Raw genomic sequence first — 19,966 nt, forward strand, 5'->3', positions numbered from 1 at the left:
ACTATAGGATCATCACTGACATTTTGTGTTTATTGTTTAAAGTTATAATAGCCACAAAGTCCTCTGCAATACTCCCCAAAACCTCACAGACCATCTGAAATAGTACAAATCAGCTGAGTGATTGTTTAGTCTTGGCACAGCCCACTGCCCTACCTTGTTTCCCTTGTGGGAATCATCTTGAAATTAACCTTGACCCTTGTTCAGGATCCTCTCAGCCCAGGCGAGAAACCACGTCACAGGAGAGAAATACAGCTGACGCCCACAGCAAGCAAAGGTTGTGATGAGTTATTTCCACAGGTTGGGTTTAGGAGGTCCCACACTGGAGAGAGGGACGCCCAGCAGAGAGGGTGGAAAGAAGAAGATCTCACACTGCTCCTATATTATCATGCCACAAAAACAGCTCCTGTGGACTCGTCATGTTGTTGTTGAATGCAAAGAAAATAATACTTTCTTTATTTAAACATGACAATTGCTCATATTTGGTGTTTATATGAATACAAAGCCCCGATACATGATCAGCTTTTAGAAAATAGATAATGATGATGTCAGGCAGCAGAAAAACAGGCAAATTAAATATACATGCACTAGAATATGTGGGTATAGTGTTTAGTAGTTGAAAATAATACAAGGTAATTAACCCAGGTATCCCTAATGCACCATTAGCCAACTAAGAAAAGATTGACCTGTCACCAAAAAGAGAAACTGAATAGTTCGAATTTCTCAAGAAAATGTTCACCTGTCTCAAAAAGAAAAAAGTTTGTTGTTGTTTAGATCTACCAAATTTCACCCCCCCCCCCAAAAAAAAAAATTACCTGTCACCTAAAAGAAAAATAAATGTGTTTATTATTATTATTATTATTATATTTAATCACACAGACTCCACAAATATAATGTCTGCACATTAAATCATGCTGTGGATTAATAATCAAATGGTTTGCAACTGCTGGCAACTTAGTATGATGGAGAATTATTGAATCAGTTTTGACTCTATTGCCATTGTTGTCGGATATAAACACATGGAGTGTTTTAAATTCTCTTTAAGTGGATAACATGAATAAATGAACAAGCAGTGTAAAGTACAACTGGGTGAAGATGTTATCAACAATCTTGGGTGGAGTTGTGAGTCTTCTTACACATAGAAGATCTTTGTTTGGTAGTGACGTTCCGGCCAATGACAAACGCGGAGGGGCGGGTGTTTCCGGCAGGAGGCTCGTGCTTCTCGCTGCTCGGAGTGGGCGTCGCAGCATCTCCCTCCTGCGGCGCGTCCCCGAGTCCACCGTGAACGACGCCCGCTTCAGTCGTGAAATTTTCCACGTTCGAACATGACGGAAGGCTCCGCTAGCAAGACGTTCAACGGGGACGCCTGTCACCGGACGTCGAACGGCAAAACACCCGGGAAAAATGGCTACGCGAAGAGCCACTGCTTGTTCCGACAGCCGCAGAAGTATCGCCGCCCCAGGGAGAAGGTAAAGAGGCCCGGCGGTCCCCGCTGCGGAGGAGGGGGGGCTGTAAACAAGCGGCGCTGTGTGGGACTCGGTGCTAAACTAGTTTGACTGAGGGGACGAGAGTTAGCTCAGATGCTATCGTTAATTCCTACTGCAGATATTAACGTGTGACTCTTATTAGCAGGAAGAGGACGAGTGGACGCTGTGACGATAGCATGTAAACCTTAACGCCACTAGTTAGCCTCGTTTAGCTTATTTATGTATTTAGCCTGTGTCCTAGCATCGGTGGTTTGTCTCTAGGCTAAGTGTTTCAGGCTAGCTGTTGCCAACAGCAACACGGAATTTCATCTTGAACGCTTTAGTTTCTCATCACGTGGTTTCTGAAACACTTCCTGTTTCAGGCTTGAGAGCCGCTTCTTGTTTAGTGCCACCTGATCAGGGAGGGCTGTAGTGACTTTTGTAGTAACCTGACACCCTGTTGTCTCTGCACCTCCTGTGTGTGTCCTGTATGTGTGTGTCCTGTATGAAGAGGAGCAGGCCCCTGTTGTGTGGTTACAAGAGAGGCTCTGTCTGTGTGTGTGTGTGTGTGTGTTGTGAGAGGAGAGCAGACCTGCTTCCACATGACCCTTTAGCAGGAGAGGAATGTCTTGAGGCTGTGAAGGGTGTGGTCCCTCCTGTCGTTGACTGAGAAGCACACACACACACACACACACACTAAATAAGAGTGTGTACTGTTTGTAGTGGTGGCTGGTGGGGGTTAACACAAACGCCTTTGTTTAAGATCAACACTTAGAAGCAGTCTTATAAAACAAACTCCACACACTTAGTGTTTCGCTCAAAATGACACAAAGCACAAGCTCTCGTGTTTGACACCATCACATTCCTGTTGATTTCAACACTTGCTGGATTCATACAATTACCTCCAGATCCTGTGGCTGTCATAGTAATTCGATTCTTGTGCATATTTGCTCTTACTTCTCATCCTGCAAGAACTTTATATATCTGCTGGTAATGCCATCGTCCTAATTGGGAATAGAAAGGTACTAAAGTATTTGAAACCACAACATGACATAACACATTAAAATTTTGTTCATTTTTGCCCTTGACAATTTGGATATCTCTCAGGTGAACTACACTAGTACGTTGGTAGTTTCTATTCCTCGATTTTAAACAGTGTTATTGGCCTAACATGTAGGATGTAATGCACAGTATTCATCAATATGTAAATACTGTATAAGGAATGCTACTATTGTCAAGAAGTGGCCCCATGTCATTCTGTTGTGACATTTGAGCAGTGTGGAATAAAGGATCTCACTAACTTCTGTAATCTGTGATGATAGTGTCAATAAATGTTTAGTGAGAACGAGTCATGTGTTGAATCGACAGTTTTCAGATGTGAGAGGACTCACTCCCGTATTTACTCAGTTTGAGGCCTAATGTGAAACCTCCACCATGTGCAAACCCTTATTGTTGTGTATGCAGTGTAATATGATCATCAGCTCTTTTGCTAAAGAGCAAGCATGTGAATAGAGCAGGGATCTCAGAGGACTGTGTTGGTTCGATTCTCCTCTGGGTTAATGGCTTTGCTCTCCAGCAATAAAGGAATGGCACAGGCCTCTCTGTTTATACACAGGCATAAAATATTAAGCAAACATGACGTCAGGAACATTGGATTTGGCTGCTGTGGTTGGCATCAGAGGACAACAGACTGTGAGTGGTGTGCTTCGATATGGTGTGTGTGCTTTTTCTATAGAGGCAATTCACAAACCATAGTTACTAGACTTAAAGACTTATTGAACTCGTGAGAGGGACCTGTTGGACTGGCTTCAAAAGCACACACACACACACTTCAGTGCACTCCTGTTCCCTGGCTGAGTTATTTCTTGGAGAAGCATGACTGGTCACATGGGGTATGGTTGCTAAGCTGCGGGGTAGAGTCTGTAATGAGTGACCGCCCTCATTTGTTTAGTGTTGGTTTTGTAGACAGCCTGACCACAGTCAGACATGAAAATTATGCTAAAATTTCTTTTTTTTAATTTAATGTGGCACTTCTTCAGCATGTGACAATGTTCGCACAGACCCATTATTCAGGATCAATATTGCTATTCATAAAAATTAATGAATTAGAACTCTGGCTTGATGTTCATTTTACTGCTCACTGGTCTATGGGGGCCTGGGCGTGGTAAAGCCTCCATTTATAAATGTGCTTATGGAGTCATTATTTGGCTTCTAAATCTCTTTCCAAGAAAAACACAATTTGAACAAATCAGCCCTGCTGTCATGTAGTGCGTGCCCAGCCTTTGCTGAATTACCCTGGTCTGCTTTTTGTCAAAGTTTATTGGGCTGCCTAGTGTGGCAGATTTAATGAGTTAACAAACTTTAAGCATAGATAAACAATTACCTTTTAAAGGAGGAGCTACTAGCTGGTGCAATGGCCTGTTTGAACAAGAAGTGTTCTGAGTTAGGTAACATTTATTTTATACTCCTTACAGCATTAATCAGTTCCTGAATTCCTTAGTCTCTGATTTGTTTGTAAAAACGTGGTCTTGCTCTGATAAAAGCTGTGCTAAATTCCTAAAAAACAAATTTTAATCATAACTTGAAATGTAAACAAAGCCTCTCCTACTTTATTTTCCCACAGAACCGAAATATCCCTCATAACTCCAGCCTGTACAAGACGCCCTTCATGGAGTCGTTTGAGGAGACGCCTCTAATGGTGGCCGTGCTCACCTACATGGGCTACGGCATCCTCACTATCTTCGGCTACCTCAGAGACTTCCTCCGCCATTGGAACATTGAGAAGTGCCACGTGGCCCGGGAGAGAGAGGAGCAGAAGGTGGATAAATATTTACATTGAAATCCTTCTGCATACAGAGGATGATTTAAAAACCAAATGAATTTTAAGCAGTTCCTGACTAATTTATTGACAGAAACATTAAAGTCATCGCGACCTCTGGGAATCTGATGTTCAGTTGTGTCTGGCCTCGATCACTGTCAGTCTTTCATGCTCATTTTCACACCTATACACACCAGCAGTGACTGTTTTCTTTGATTCCCACACATTGAAAAATAACCATGACATTAGGAATGAGGACTCATTACCATTTTAATATGTTTTTACTGCTCTTATTCTACAATCTAGTGTCTCTAATTATTACCTGGTTGAGAGTCTTTTACCCACACAGACACACACAAACACACAACTCGTGTCGGATTTCTATCATCTATCTACCTCTGTTTCTGTCATCTCTCCTCTGCAGGATTTTGTCCCACTCTATCAGGACTTTGAGAACTTTTACACCAGGAACTTATACATGAGGATCCGAGACAACTGGAACCGACCCATCTGTAGCGTCCCGGGTGCCAAGATGGACCTGGTGGAGAGGGTTTCCCACGACTACAATTGGACCTTTGAGTAAGTTGCTGCCTTGTGGTTTTGAGTATGTGTAGTTGAGTTTGAGTGTGTACATGTGCAAGGCGTTGTCTGTGGAGGTTGTTTCACAGGTGTGGGCTTTTGACTCATCGTATTTATGATATCTTGAGGGATATAAGTGATATAGGTGGTTGTGTTGAAAGCACTAATTTCTGTCACGTGGCTCTGAACTGAAACACTACCCACTACCATAAATCAGGGTGGAACTTGCAGCCCTCTACAAATGTTAGTAGTATGATTTAGTATCAATACAATTGTGTTCAGTGTTTGTTACTTAGCAGCATTACGCAAAAAACACTCAACTCAATTCCCATTATATTGTGTGGATGACCAAAAAAAGAACCTATTAAATTTCGGAGATGATCCAGGATTTTTTTCACTTTCTTAAAGATGGCAAAATAGGTTATTCTGTCTTGTAAGTGAATGTGCTCGTGTTATACCTTTCATAGTTATCTCATTTGTATAATATGCACAGCTTTTGATCCATGCTTGACTTTGTCCCTGGGACAATAAAATATAGTATGTTATCACGGTGCATGATAACAGCGGCAGTTAAAGGACAACACTGAGCTGGAAATTATTATCAAGCAAACAGCATAGACAAGGTCACAGTGTTGAACTTTTAAAGTAAAGTCATGGTACCTGTTCTCTGTCTAACTCTCTGTCTCCTTCAGGCACACGGGCAAAGTGGTGAAAGACGTCATCAACATGGGCTCATACAATTACCTCGGCTTCGCTGAAAACACTGGTGCTTGCGCCGATGCTGCTATTGAAGCCACACAAAAGTATGGAGTTGGAGTGGGCAGTACTCGCTGTGAAATGGGTAAGGGTCAAAATCAAATCTTTTGAAAGGCACAAGATTTGGTTTCTAGGCGGATATGTCATTGTATGTCCTCATCTGAGGCTGCTTTCATTTAAAAAAATGAAACTCTTAAGCCATGAGGAATCAAGTGGACTTCCTTAAAAAAGCTCAGGTGGTTCAACACCCACTTCCACTGATTATGTTCAGTATTATCTTTAGCAAAAGGAAAGCTGGGGTTAATATTGTATTTCAGTTAAAAGAAAGTAGACTGACTTCACAGGTATATCTTTGACAGGTATAAGAAAACAATTGTCATTTAAATGTAGTGTTGGCAAGTTGTTTCTGAATTTGTTTAAATCTTATTCGTTGAAATCCTCTTCACATCCCAACAGCCTCACATGACTCTAATAAGCACACCACTCATTTCATAAATCAACCTGCACGTCTGCATCTTACTCTTGCTGCAGATGACGAAGTCTTCACAAGGCAGGGAGACGGAGAGACATACTGTACCACACTGAAGCAGAGACGATAGCCAGAAGTTAGGGATGGGTTGGGGGGTAGGATGTATCAGTAGCAGATTTTCAACATGCAGCCTTCTCTTGCTAGCTTTTCCAGTGGTACAAACTCTAGCTTTAAACATAGGCACTCAACTCTGTGAGTTGCAGTACACTACTTTGGACTTGTTAAACTGAGTTCATGTTGTTTCCAGGGAACCTGGACATTCATGAGGAGCTGGAGCAGTTGGTTGCCAGGTTCCTGGGTGTTGAGTCGTCCATGGCGTTTGGTATGGGCTTTGCGACCAACTCCATGAACATTCCTGCTCTCACTGGAAAGGTACGGAATTTCATCCCCTTTTTGTTCTGCCGAGAACATGATACTCCTCTTGATTTGATTTAAACATTTTCTTTGCGTCTTTTCAGTCACCATAACCCTTATACCTGTACAGGAACTGTAAGGAAGTGACTTTATCAGTTTTACTGTTCAGGAAAAATCCAGTTTCCTGCGTAAAGTGAAAACAAGCTACATTTTCAGATGTACTGCCAAACTTGAAGGGTCAGACTGTTCCACAACACACTTGTTTCCGCCCAAAGTTTTCAAAACACTCAGAGTACAGGAGGTCGGAGTCTGCTACTTGGCCCATCCCAGTCGCTGTTGTTCTAACCCCCGCAAATCACATGTGCCTGTCCTTACTTGCGTCTTAACATGTGCCTCTCTTCCACGTCCAGTGTTGCTTGAACAGGAAGTAGAAAGCCAAGCTGACAGGCATGTGTACCTTGTGAGTCAAACAACACATTTCCTGACACCAACATGAGTGGAATACAAAAAAGAAATGTCAGTGGAAAGAGGGAGACTTTCAGTGCAACAGTAAACGTCTCATGCACAGTTCATTAATTCAGAACTGTGCCTGTCGCTTTCCTGCTAACTCACATCCTTATGTCAAGGCATATTTGTGTGTTGTGTAACAAGCTCATTTATTCATTGACCAGAGGAAGGGACCTGTGTAAGTGTGTGGGTGTGTTGGCTTATTTATGATGCACTGAAAAAAAATCTCATCCTGTTATTATATTTTCTTGCTTTTGAATAAAGCATGTGGATATGCATCAGAATCCTGTGTTTATGGGAAGCTTTAAAAAGAATCCTGTTTGTTTTTATTGTTATTAACATATCTTATTCTGTTACCATTTAGTAAAGTTCTTATTAGTTAAAATCCTACCCGCGGCATAGGTCATGCATAAAGATTTTCTTTGGCATCAAGACAAGATGCAGCATAAACTCGAGAAACCGCTTTTACTGTGCAAGTTCACACAAGAAGCAGACAGTTTCGATTGGGAGTCGTTTCCCACGCCCGTCCTAACTGATGGAGACACACCCAAGTAATATTCACACCAAAGTTCAGTTAAAAAAAAAAATCCCTGCATTTTTGAGTTATTTTGCAAGCACACTTACATAGACAGAGCTGAAAACAATACTCTGCGTGCAAGGTAATAGGGTCGGAATGAGAATCAACAATTCTCCTATTATAAGAATCGGTCTATACACAGCAGTAATCTACAGGCATCCCATAATAATGACAAAATATGAGTCATTGCTCAACACTAAAAAGTATGTGAGCTCCTGGTGTGCATTACAATTTTGCAATTTGTGGTTTGATTGTAACTGTTGCATTGGAATTCCATCACCAGTTTAAAAAAACTTCAAAACATTCCACACACTGAACCTTTTTTGTCTTGTTTTAGGGTTGTCTCATCCTGAGTGACGAGCTGAATCACGCGTCACTGGTGCTGGGAGCCCGTCTGTCTGGCTCTACAATTCGGGTCTTCAAACACAACAGTGAGTGATCTCCGATATTAAGCATCTTTCATGAGATCAGCTAGAGAGAACCGTGACTTGGGGCACACCCATAGCTTGCAGTAACGCAGATGTATAGGATTAAAGTGTCTACAATGGATTTTCCGACAGTTAGACAGTAATTAGCTTAATCTGCTTTACTCAGCTGGAAAGTAAATAGGTGTGTGCATCTTTCAGCAAGTTGTCTCACTCAATGCTCATTTGTTTTTACTGCAGTTGTTCACTTATTTAACTCCTCTACTTCTGCAATTCTACATTAATTCACCACAACACACACACACACACACACACACACACACACACACACACACACACACACACACACACACACACACACACACACACACACACACACACACACACACACACACAAACACACATCCTGACATATCCAAACTAACTGTCAGTAACCAGGAACCAGGCTTCTCAGGAAGCAGACGATGCTTCAAAGGGTTGCAATCATAAAATATTGACTCTCATCTATTAGTTAACAAAAGATCTCGTGTTACCTTAGAGGAATTAAATCTATCCTTAGCTGACAACTTACTCTCTAGTCTTTCATGAGTAACTTAAAACCTGTGTGAAAACGTCTTTTATTCAGACACGTCTCTGTATTGCAGACATGCAAAGCCTGGAGAAGCTGCTGAGAGACGCCATCGCACACGGGCAGCCGAGAACCCACCGACCCTGGAAGAAAATCCTCATTGTGGTGGAGGGAATATACAGGTATAAATCATTTTTGTCCGGCAGCTCACACTTCTCTATAGTACTCAGCCGCACTCTTACTCACAATAACAGTCAGTCTTAAATTGCCCAAGCTGGATAATTTACTACCATAAAATCTACTCTAACTCAGCTAATTAAGTTTTATTTCTGCTTTATTTCACTGTGAATATCATTATGTCACATCTGTGTCACACTACACTTGTGTTTACTGCCAGTCACTTGACACCCACAGCTTTCAGGGTGAAGACTCATTTATCTTTATTTAGTTTGACTGGTTCATTTACTCAACAGTAGTGTATAGTATTCACCCATGATGCATACAAAAAGCAGAATTGTGACTTATTTAACACCACAGTACAAATCACCCATACATTCAAAGGCTTCTATTTATGACGAGAACTTGACTCCGTCTTCACTTCTGCAGCAGTAAAACACTGGAGGACGTTTTTAAGTGAAGAATTCTTTCAGCAGTTTAGTGTAAGAACAAATGTCTACATTGATTGTTGTTGATGTTACACTGAAGCATGTCTAAAAACATATTATACAAAGACATTTTTACAAAATATGAATAGTACCAATGCTGTTTTCAGACAGAAAATTGGCTCTGGACATTTTTCTGCAGTTTCCTTTCACATATGAAGAATGCAGTAAGAGATTGTCAACAGGAAAATGTCCAGAGTATTCAAGTCAAGTGTTTTTGTTCACAGCACATTGACAATGGTATCGGCCCTTATCACAAAGGACCTCAAATCTCATTGTCTTTCCAATTTTACATCTCTCTCTACACCTCTTTTTTTTATTCTAATATTTTTGAATTCATCCAGTTTTGGTCTGTTGCATGGTAGAAATGTCATCAACATGCCCACTCACTTAGGTTTCCAGACATGGTCCTGCTTGGGGGCTGGAAGGAAAGTTTCAAGAAAATGACAAAAGCCACTTACAATACATCTGTGTTCTGGCAGCGTGTTAGCTCTCCTTTTTACGATAATATATTCCTTGTTCTTTGAAGAGTACTTACTATAAAGGCAATCAATCGTGTTGATCAATACAGTTCTCAGCTAGGCTGCCTGACATAATCAATGCCCTTTAGTAATGCTTTGTTAATGGAGTTTCATTTCCACTGGGATTTTCTAACCAATTGGTACAACTGCGAAAATAGACAGTGCTGGCACACACATTGACAGCCACACATGCACAGCCAAGTAATTGTCTACAGGGTCAGATGCTGGCATGCTCCCTCTGTTACACTGCAGCTGTGTGGTGTTTGGAGTAGATTGTAGATATCAGTCTCAGATTAGTGTATTGTAGAGGGAAAGGTTATTCAAAAACCTTTTTTAACAGTGGCTTCAAAAAGTATTCAGGTCTAATAAATATGTCTTTTTTTAAGAAAGTCATGCTATTTTTATTTAAAATATACGCAATTTGTCGAACCAAGGGGATTGAATACTGTACCTTAAAGCGCCTTTGGAGCTTTTTATAATGGGTTAATAATTATCTTTCGTGTTTTTATCCTAAAGTATGGAGGGGTCCATAGTGCGTCTGCCAGAGGTCATTGCTCTGAAGAAGCGCTACAAGGCCTATCTGTACCTGGATGAGGCCCACAGCATTGGGGCCCTAGGACCTAACGGCAGGGGAGTGGTGGACTACTTTGGCCTGGATCCCAAAGATGTGGACATCATGATGGGAACATTCACTAAGAGCTTTGGTGCTGCCGGTGGATACATCGGAGGCAAAAAGGTGAGTGAACACATGAGACTTCAAAGCCTATCAGTTGAACATGAAGCCTCCTCTGTCGTAAGGGAAGATATAATAGCTGGAGCAAATAGTCATCCTGTTTTGTGACGTGAGCAAATTCCCAGACTGATGAAACCCAACACATGGTGTGTCATTCAGTATTGGTGTTGGTCAATTGTTTACCAGCAATGGGACATTTAACTTCCTGATTCTCTGAAAAGAATTGGGCTCAGTGTGAACTCTCAGAGTGAAACTGCAAACACATCTGAAACCATGTGCTGCTTCAGTTGAGTTTAAAATAATATCACCACAAAGCAAAAATACACTAGATTGAACTCCACCTTATGCAACACAAAAACAGATAGTGCTCACTGTGACACATTAGTACACATTCTTACAGGACCAGGGATATTCACCATCTTGTCCTATATTCTAAAATTTCTCTAAACCACAGAAAAAACATTTAACAACATAGTTCTATTTACCATCACAAACAAGTAGCCTTAATGACTTTACATTACTTCATACCTGGTGACATTATGTCTTTAAGAAGCAATTTAGTATTGATATATTATAAATAATGTTTTACGTACCTGTACTAATGATTTAAAGCCTTATGTAAAGACATTATCGTTTTTAAAATTCTTAGATCACACTGTTGTATCCATCAGAATTGTATTATAATGATACCTACTAGTTTTATACATCAGTGTGGTAGACCAGTGATCTCCTCACTTCCTTTTTTTGGGTCCTGTATCATGTCGCTGTTGTCACTTGCCAACAATGTCATTATTCTCTGATAGGAGCTTATCGACTACCTGCGGGGCTATTCTCACAGCGCCCTGTATGCCACCTCCATGTCCTCCCCCGTGGTCCAGCAAATAATCACTTCTATGAAGATCATCATGGGAGAGGATGGGACCACACTAGGTATGTCTGGAACAGTTCATCTATTCATATGAGTACATTTTAAATCATTGATTAAGACCCACATCTCAATGGTTTTAAAATTTGAGACCTTGATTTTATCTATTAAGTTTTATTGCGGTTGTATTATTAGTTTTTTTCTCTTCTTCTTTGTAATTCTTTTATTTTAATTTTTTTACTCCTGTAGGTCAGTGTTAGTTATTTTAAAGTTGCCATGTAAATACACTTTGACTTGACTAGGTCCTAGAAAATGACACTAAACATATCATTTGCATGTGGTTTCCCAAGAGCTTTAGTTTGTCATTCTATGCTGAACGTACCACAGATTTGTAAATCTAATGTTTGGTCAAGCACCTGATGCCAAATCAAAGTTCATACTGTGTTGTGATTACTACATGTTGGACTGCTGAACTTCTTCTTTGTGAGGTTTCTTCCTTCCATTTTCTCCTGCAGTCGCAGCAGCAACTAAATGTTTCAGAGTCACTAGAGTTTGGGATTTAACTGTGTTTATAGACATGACCACAAGATGGCAGTATAGATCTGTCAGACATTTATTACTGTTGTAATCTTTCTTTCAACTCCCATCAACTTCAGCAGTGTTTGTACTTTGACTCCTTCATGCTGAGTACTTATTAACCTTTAATATGTTTTATTTCCATGTGTGATAAAGGCCACTATCAGTGGCAAACTGGCAATTATTCACCAGTAAATAAAGCTTTGATACACAGCCGTATCAAACTCACTGCTACAGGGTTGAGCATGTAGAGTGCGATGCAAAGTTCATCTCTCATCACTTCCTGTTTTGTCACATGATCTTATTTTTCAAGATGGCTGCAGTGACAGTTGGTATTTTCTCAATGTTACTGTTTTAATTAGGAAAAATATTGCTTATTATATATTGTGGTTTTTAGGATCAGTAAAATACAGTATTAGTTTAATATAGTTTAATTTCTAGCGCATGGTTTTGCATATTAGGATGTCTCTCTTCCAGCAACTCCTGTCTTATCCATTTAGGATGTGAAGCTTTTAGAAGCTGATAAGTGGTCGGCAGGGATGCTGGAAGTCTGTGAGATTTGGGAGGTGCTGAGAGAAAGTAAGTTTTAAAAGTAATAATTAAATGCAGTGCAGCAGCACAATAATAAATATATTAAATAATGTTAAATATTACACAGTAAACACCAACTTGCTGTAGGTAAAAGCAGCATTGGACCATATTCAGCTGTAGAAAGCTCACACATGGAAAGCAGATTTATTATTCTTTAGAAGCTGCGCATTCTGTCCTACATTTTGTTCAACATACACTGACTGGAGTAAATGTTTTCCCCCTTGTAGTTAAAACCCTTTGCCAGTAGGTTGCAGCATACTTGGTTCCTAGCTTCTTTCTGATTCAGGCCAGTCTGATGAAAGGTCTTGAACTGGCTGCACGCTGACTCCTCTACCATTTCCCTTTATGGCTTTCAGATGTGCTTTTCTCAGTTTCTCTGTGCTTCTATACGTTCATGCTGGGGATAAAGCAGCATGGTCCTCAGGGTACAGAACAAACGCTGTAGACTCATGTCCTACACACACAAGCAGATCACCAGGGCTTGTTTTTCTTGCAGGGCGGCACCTCTTTTAGAGGGCTTGATTGATTCCCTTAACATGCTAATATGAGATCAGATTACATAGCTCTCCCAGTCATTCAGCCATAAGGAACAGGAATACACCTGGAAGGTTCTTTTTAGTTACAGCCTTCCCACAGCAACATCAGCTCTCTCTCCAGACTGGCTGACCTTGCAGCGTATCCCAGCTTGACATGTTTTCCTTGTAGAAGACTAACAATGGTAGTGTGATTGGTTGCAGCCCCGTCACTGTTTGAAATTCAAGCCTTTTGAAGACGCAGACACTGACATGAAGTCAAAGTGACAGCTGAGCAACGGTTTGTTGCTGCATTCGAGCTGCCGCTCGTGGTTCCTGGCACCGGCCTACATTAAAATGGACATTTTGTTTTTGAAGCTCAAATCAATCAGATATGGGGAAGGGGCATGAGGGTACATGACTGGATAAGTTTTTCATAACAACAAGAATGCTAATACATTTTGATATAAAAATGTCTGAATATCCGACTCTCCAGGTTTTGGCCAACTGATCACTCTGTACTGAGAAATAGTTTGGGATTCTTTGTCTGTGAACAGAAAAATGTCTGGATAAATATAATGTCAGACTTTGTTGTGTCTCGCCCGCTCTTTGAAGCTGTGATGGTTCTGCTCTGTTATTCAGCACAGCCAGGCAGATGTGTGTTGCTGTTGGCGCTTCGTGCGCTATGGTTATTTGTTGGGTTAAGAAGCTGTCTGTGGAGGCTTGGCCTGAGGGATTCAGTGAGTGAATCCACAATATTCTGTCAGACCGACCCGTGATGATTGATACCTGTGTAGTTTCAGCCCCTTGACCTCAGACTTTAAGAATCCTGGTTGTTTTAAAAGGCGAATTATGTCGTGCTTTCTCCAAATATACATATAACATAACAGAGTGTCCTGTAGTTTCCTGCACTTTATTTTCTGACATGGTTTTGTTACTGGAGCGGGACGTGGCTCATTCACACTGACTTTTGACTCTACCTCCGCTCAGTGTATAACTAACTTTGGCTCGTGCTGTCGGATGTTCATTTTCTGCAGTTAAAGAGCAAACTAAATAGAGGAATCCAGAAAACAGAGATGACGGAAAAGTCATTGAGAGAGAGAGAGAGAGAGATGTTATTTCCTTCACTTGGCCTCTGAACAAGAGCTGATGATTGAATTTTATGAAGCTTGAAAGTAGAAGAATAGTTGCTGCTGTTTAATGGATCTGCCCACATGTGTTTGTGACAAAATGTTGATGACGATGAGATGAAATCGAGCCCATTAAGTGAAAACGTATGTGAGAGGTCACTGTGGTTTTGTACATGCAGCAGAAAATTGGGGGAAAAATTAAATAAATAGATGTAAAATAAATGTTTTAGGTTTATGATTGAACCAGAAGAGTCTTAAGTCTTCATACATGATGTACATTGAAGCACTGTCCACACTAATGTGGATATTTTGCAAAACGAACCTTTCAAAAGCAAAATTTGATTTAAGTCACTAAAACAGATTTTTACAATCACCTCCCATCGTGCAGAGTTTTAAAAACTTCACTTTCTGTGTATCCTTGTGTACATGTAGAACAGAGCGCTTGGGAAACAATGAGGTCACAGCTTACTTTGTGCATTCCCTCTGTTGCTTAGTGAAATGAGAATGCACCAGAACAACAACAATTGGCGCCTGTTTGCTGGTTTTCTTTACGTTTGGTTAGCACTGCTGGATCTAATTACACGTTTGCAGATAAATTTAGCATCACTGCACCACATCAGCAGCATTAACAGGCATCTACCTTGCCCAATATTATTATTTCGACAACAGCGTTCGTTCTTCTCTGGTATTTGACGGATCATAGATGTAAACTTTATTACCATCTACTGGCGCGGCATGTTTGTTTTACTTTTGATTCGGGGGGAAAGATATCTGCAGTAGCGTAGACAAAGCCTGACAGTACAGTAAAACCTTAATCCTGATAAACTCAGTAATTAATAACTGTATAATTTCCGCTAACTGCCCAGCAGGCTGGCTCTGAGTAACAGTAACTTTTCGAACAAGCTCATGCCTGTGTTGTTAAATCCAGTTCCAAAATTCAACTTTCTGTGTGTTTCTGTCTTTTCCAGGTGCTGATCGCCTCAGGCAGCTCTCACAGAACACCACCTACTTCCGCAGGAAACTGCGTGACATAGGCTTCATCATCTACGGAAACGATGACTCGCCCGTCGTACCTATGATGCTATACATGCCTGCCAAAATCGGGTAGGCTGCCTTTCACCTCATGTTATTTGATCTATACTCATCATTTGACTTCACAATTTCAGTTTTTCACTTAGTGATAGATAAGAGTTCATTTTGGACTATGTTGCCCTGTGTCTAATGTCGCTATTGCTTTGCAGGGCATTTGGTCGGGAGATGTTGAAGAGGAACATCGGCACAGTGGTGGTCGGATTCCCAGCAACACCCATCATCGAGTCGAGGGCACGCTTCTGCGTTTCAGCTGCTCATACCAGAGAGATGCTCGACACAGTAAGTCCTCCAATAAATCACTGTCTGAAACACTTAATAAATCGAAAATATGAGCATGTCCATATTTATTTTAAGTGTTGCATAAAAATCAATAACCTTGATGGTATTCTCTTGCCATTTTGCCTTTGATTTTCTGCTATCAGAGGCTTTTCTTAGATGTTTTTAGATGGCAAGAAGGACCCTGTTTACTCTAAACTGGTGTGAATACTTTCCAGTAGCAGGAGAAACACAACAGATTTTATAGATGTGGAAACATTGGCTTAAAAACCTAATTTAACATGTTAGTTACCTTCTTGAATGAACGTTTTCTTTATATTAGAACATGCTCCAAAACTGTAAATACGATTTCCTTGACAATCCGGGACAAAAGCTATTACATTTTTTGTTGAACGCTGTCAAACTGCAAAGAGAAAGATCCATCTGTTGTTGGTCCTCACCACTGGATCTAGTTTATTGCTGAAGACTTCATTTTATCCTCAGTATGATATAGGAGTTTGTTTGGACCTGTGGGTGTTTGTGGATCCAAGCATGCAGTAGGCTTTTCTTAGCTTTTAATCAACCAGATCTTCCTGTGTGGCTGCTGACTGTCAGTGTGTGTCTGTGTGTCTGTTTGTGTGTGTTGAATATTAAAGGCCCCCAATATGTCCTTTATTAAGAGGGAACTTGGAAGGCCAAGCTGTCTCTAAGTATTACAGCGTGGCTCAGTCAGAGACTTTAATTCGAGCTGTTCTGTCTCTCCAAAGACACTTCATTCATCTTACTGCAGAGTATGTCAACACTGTTTGTAATAGTCCATTTAAAGGGCATCAGCCTGTCTTTGTAGAGCGCTGCGAGGAGCCGCTTTTTCCCTCTCGTCTTTGGAAAAGCCAGCCCTCGCTATTTCTCAAACCACGGAATCAGAAAAAAGGTCAGGAAGGTAAATTGTTTCCAGGTGTCCTGCAGTGCTGCAACACTGATACAGTCTCTTGTGGAAAGAAGTGGAGGAGTTTGTGCTTAGTTGTGGTTCACACAGGGAGCCTTCTGTTCACCTTTGCTTTTCGAAGCCCCCTCTCCTTCGCCTCTCTGACAGGTTGAATGATTTAAAATCAAGTGTGATTAAGGTTTATTACTTTTTACTAAGAAATCCCCTCTAAAGATGTATGGTTCTTTATTATCTGCTGTATATCTGGCTATCTCTACTAATTTAATAGATGTAAATGACGTCTCTTTTGATTCGGATTAATAATCTTCTTCTTCCTGTCCCAGGCGTTGGAGGCCATCAGTGAAGTGGGTGACCTGCTGCAGATCAAGTACTCCAGGCGAGAGCAGCTGCTTCCCTCTCTGGGGTGGATGTCTGAGGAGAGCCTTCTGCAGGATTGAGTCCCATCATGCCCTCCAGCCCTCCTTCCCAAATTCTCCCCCTTTCCCTTACTTTACCTTTTCCTGTCCGATATTGTCCTCTAAACCACGCTCTCCACCACACGTCTCTACATTTCTTCTGACTCTCGAGGACTCACCAGAACCAAAGTCTCCACTCTGCTGCAGCCAGTTTTCAAACCTGCACATAGGCACCCCTGGTGTACCTGCCCTGCTTCCTCACCCTTAACAGAGGACAACCAATATCACCCGTATCTTTCTGTGTCCGTTGTCACAAAGTTAGTTCTAACTTATTGCGACTGCAGCGGTCTAACACCAGTCTTATTCCTCTGTGCACATTGAATGTGTATCTTATTTGTGCAATAATCACCACAACCTTGAGCCAAATCACCATGAAGTCATATCTGTGCACTCTGAGGAAAGTTAATCTGATCATAGCCATTTCTATGATGCAAAAAAAATATATATGTAAATATTATTTATCCCAAAGTTGGTAGAGCTTGCTTCAGGGTAGCTTCCCAAGCCTCAAAGAGAGATACATCATTTTACAGGATTCTTTTTATGTATTTATCTGATGGCTTTTTCCTAATCACTTTTACTTGAATGGAGAGTAGAGGATATTGGGTTCTTTCCCTCACCAAAGGATAGATATTGATATATATGTATGTATGTGTATATACATATATATGTATATATATGTATGTATATGTACGTATGTCTATAGGTATGTATGTATAGATATATTTTCTACCTTTTCTCTTAAAATGCAAAGCAGATGTTCCAAAAGAAAAAAGACTAGGGAAAGAATCCCATGGAGCAAGACTAAAAAATATTTTTATTGCTTATTTTCTTAAAATTCTTTAAGGCCTTATTTACTGTTTACACCTGCACTCAGAAAAACTTGAGCCCAGTGTCTTTAACATTTCTATGAGCTAATGAGCTACTCATGTGATTGTTTTATTTTTTTTGTTGAATCATCCTCACTCAAGTGCATTCATGCGTTTCAGCGTCGACACCCATGACCATGACACGCTGTAACTAGGATCTGTATGTATGAAGATGCTATGCCCAAATGTATCTGATATGCAGACAGCTTTATTTATTTTTTACTTTTGTGTTAATGTATCTTAAAGGCAGCTCCAAATGTGTCCCGGTGAAAGGTGCGTATTTTAACTGACTACTTACACGTCGTCTTCAGTGCAGCACTACTGACAGGCATCAAAAATGCAAAGATGACGTAGTCCCTGAGATTTGTTAAGCTTCACACACTGTTGTCGGGTTTTCTCATAATTCATGTGTGATCATTCCATATCAACCTGCTTTTACTGTGCACTGTTTGTTTTTTAGTGTATTGTCTGACTTCTCTGTGTGAGGTCACCCCCCCCCCCCCAAACATCCTGCTCATGTGTGTTAATGCTCTGTTACTTTATTGAGGTGATTCAGGGCATCAGTGTTCCTGGTTTGAAAGCTGAATGTGACCATTCCTACACATGTTCAGCAAAGTGATAACAACTCAACTCAAGCTCAGAGATGCTTTTGTTGATGTTTGTGGCATTTGAGCAACTCAGCACAGTGAGCTCACTGAGGTTTTGGGGTCTTTTACTGTACATCCCTATTGTGTGATTCATTCCAATATTGTTGTTTCTTTTCCATTGAAAATGGCTTGAATAACAGCTCCATTATACATTTCCTTTAAATAAGTAGAATATAATATAAAAGGTGGAACACGTGACTATGATGTGGATTTGCACTCTCCAGCAATGTGCTCTGACATGAAGACTTTCTTCTTGTCAAAGTTTCCTCTCAATCCTCAATTCCTCTCTTTTCTGTCTATGGAGGCAAAAAAAAAAAAATGTAATTACAAACAGCAACGTGACTGTTCCTCTCAGCCAGGTTTCCCCCGACTGAAACTGAGGAATTTAAGTCCTGGGAGAAATTTTCCAGCTTACCTACCACAACTACCTGCAGACTGACCTGCAGTCACCACTGGAAACGTACTTATCAGTTGCTTTTGCCCTTGGTAGTTGTGTTTGGGTTGAAGATAAACCACTAGGAGGAGTTTGCAAAGCCATGATGTTTGTTGACCATGCTGTTGGAAACTGCTGCAAAGATTAAATTACTTTCTTAGTATGAAGACCTGGAATGGGTTTGTGTTTATTTACAACACACAGACTGTACACACTACTTAGAAGCTGCCATTGCACTTTGTAACATTGTTGAGAAAAGGGCGATATAAATACAGTTCATTATTTTAAGTCACTGACATCTTGTTACCCTGCAGTCCATAGTGGCCAGTCATTCATTACTGTTCTAAAATATATATTTTTTATATTCTTATTTAGTAGACGGATTAGATAACAATCTATTTTAACAGTAAAGACAAATAATAGTATTCAACTATTGTGTTACCCGTGTCAACAATGTTTTGAAGTGCTTTACAAGATTCAATCAGAATAAAACAATTAAACAGACATATAGTAGAACAATAAAATAGTTCGAATTTTACCATTAAATCAATAGGATTAGTGGAATCATAAAGTGTAGTGGAATCTTGTAATGTAGTTCTTATGGTTTTAAGAAGGGATTTAAAAGAAGCCTATGAATTGGTCCGTCTTAAAGGGCAAAACAAGTTTATAGAGAAAGGCTTGGTTTAAGAGACAGTAGAAACAAATTATAATACATTTATTTCTATGGCACTTTTTAAAATAGGCAACAAGCATAACAATGCAATCACATTTAAAATCAAAAGCAGCAAATTATATAAAACTAAATCTTAACTCAAGGACAACCAATCAAATAAATCAACACCATTTAAAATTGTTGTCAAAGGAAAATGATAAAAGAAACAAAAATAATAGCTAAAGACAATTAAGTCAAAGAAAGTTTTGAGAGATGATTTAAATGTCACAAATAAAACGATGATATTAAGATTGGTTTAGATTATTGCAGGTTATGAGTAAATCTAACCTTGAACATTATCAATAAACCCAGTAGCCCAGTTCCCCCCCCCCCCCCCCCCCCCCCCCCCCCCCCCCCCCCCCCCCCCTCTCACAGCTGTGAGCATCCAGCCCCC

At 40.4% G+C, this 19,966-nt stretch overlaps 1 protein-coding gene across 1 annotated transcript; it reads left to right on the plus strand.

The window, feature by feature from the left end:
- The first annotated feature begins 1,195 nt into the window (after window positions 1-1,195).
- Window positions 1,196-19,027, plus strand: sptlc2b (serine palmitoyltransferase, long chain base subunit 2b). Its single transcript, XM_020091883.2, has 12 exons — window positions 1,196-1,466; window positions 4,087-4,281; window positions 4,706-4,860; window positions 5,553-5,701; window positions 6,393-6,517; window positions 7,921-8,014; window positions 8,653-8,758; window positions 10,276-10,495; window positions 11,296-11,422; window positions 15,135-15,270; window positions 15,408-15,537; window positions 16,783-19,027. The coding sequence occupies exons 1-12, from the start codon at window positions 1,323-1,325 to the stop codon at window positions 16,894-16,896; spliced, it is 1,695 nt and encodes a 564-aa protein (XP_019947442.1). The 5' UTR covers window positions 1,196-1,322; the 3' UTR covers window positions 16,897-19,027.
- Window positions 19,028-19,966: the final 939 nt, after the last annotated feature.

This window comes from Paralichthys olivaceus, chromosome 19 (assembly GCF_024713975.1).
Source record: "Paralichthys olivaceus isolate ysfri-2021 chromosome 19, ASM2471397v2, whole genome shotgun sequence".
NCBI classification, from domain to species: domain Eukaryota; kingdom Metazoa; phylum Chordata; class Actinopteri; order Pleuronectiformes; family Paralichthyidae; genus Paralichthys; species Paralichthys olivaceus.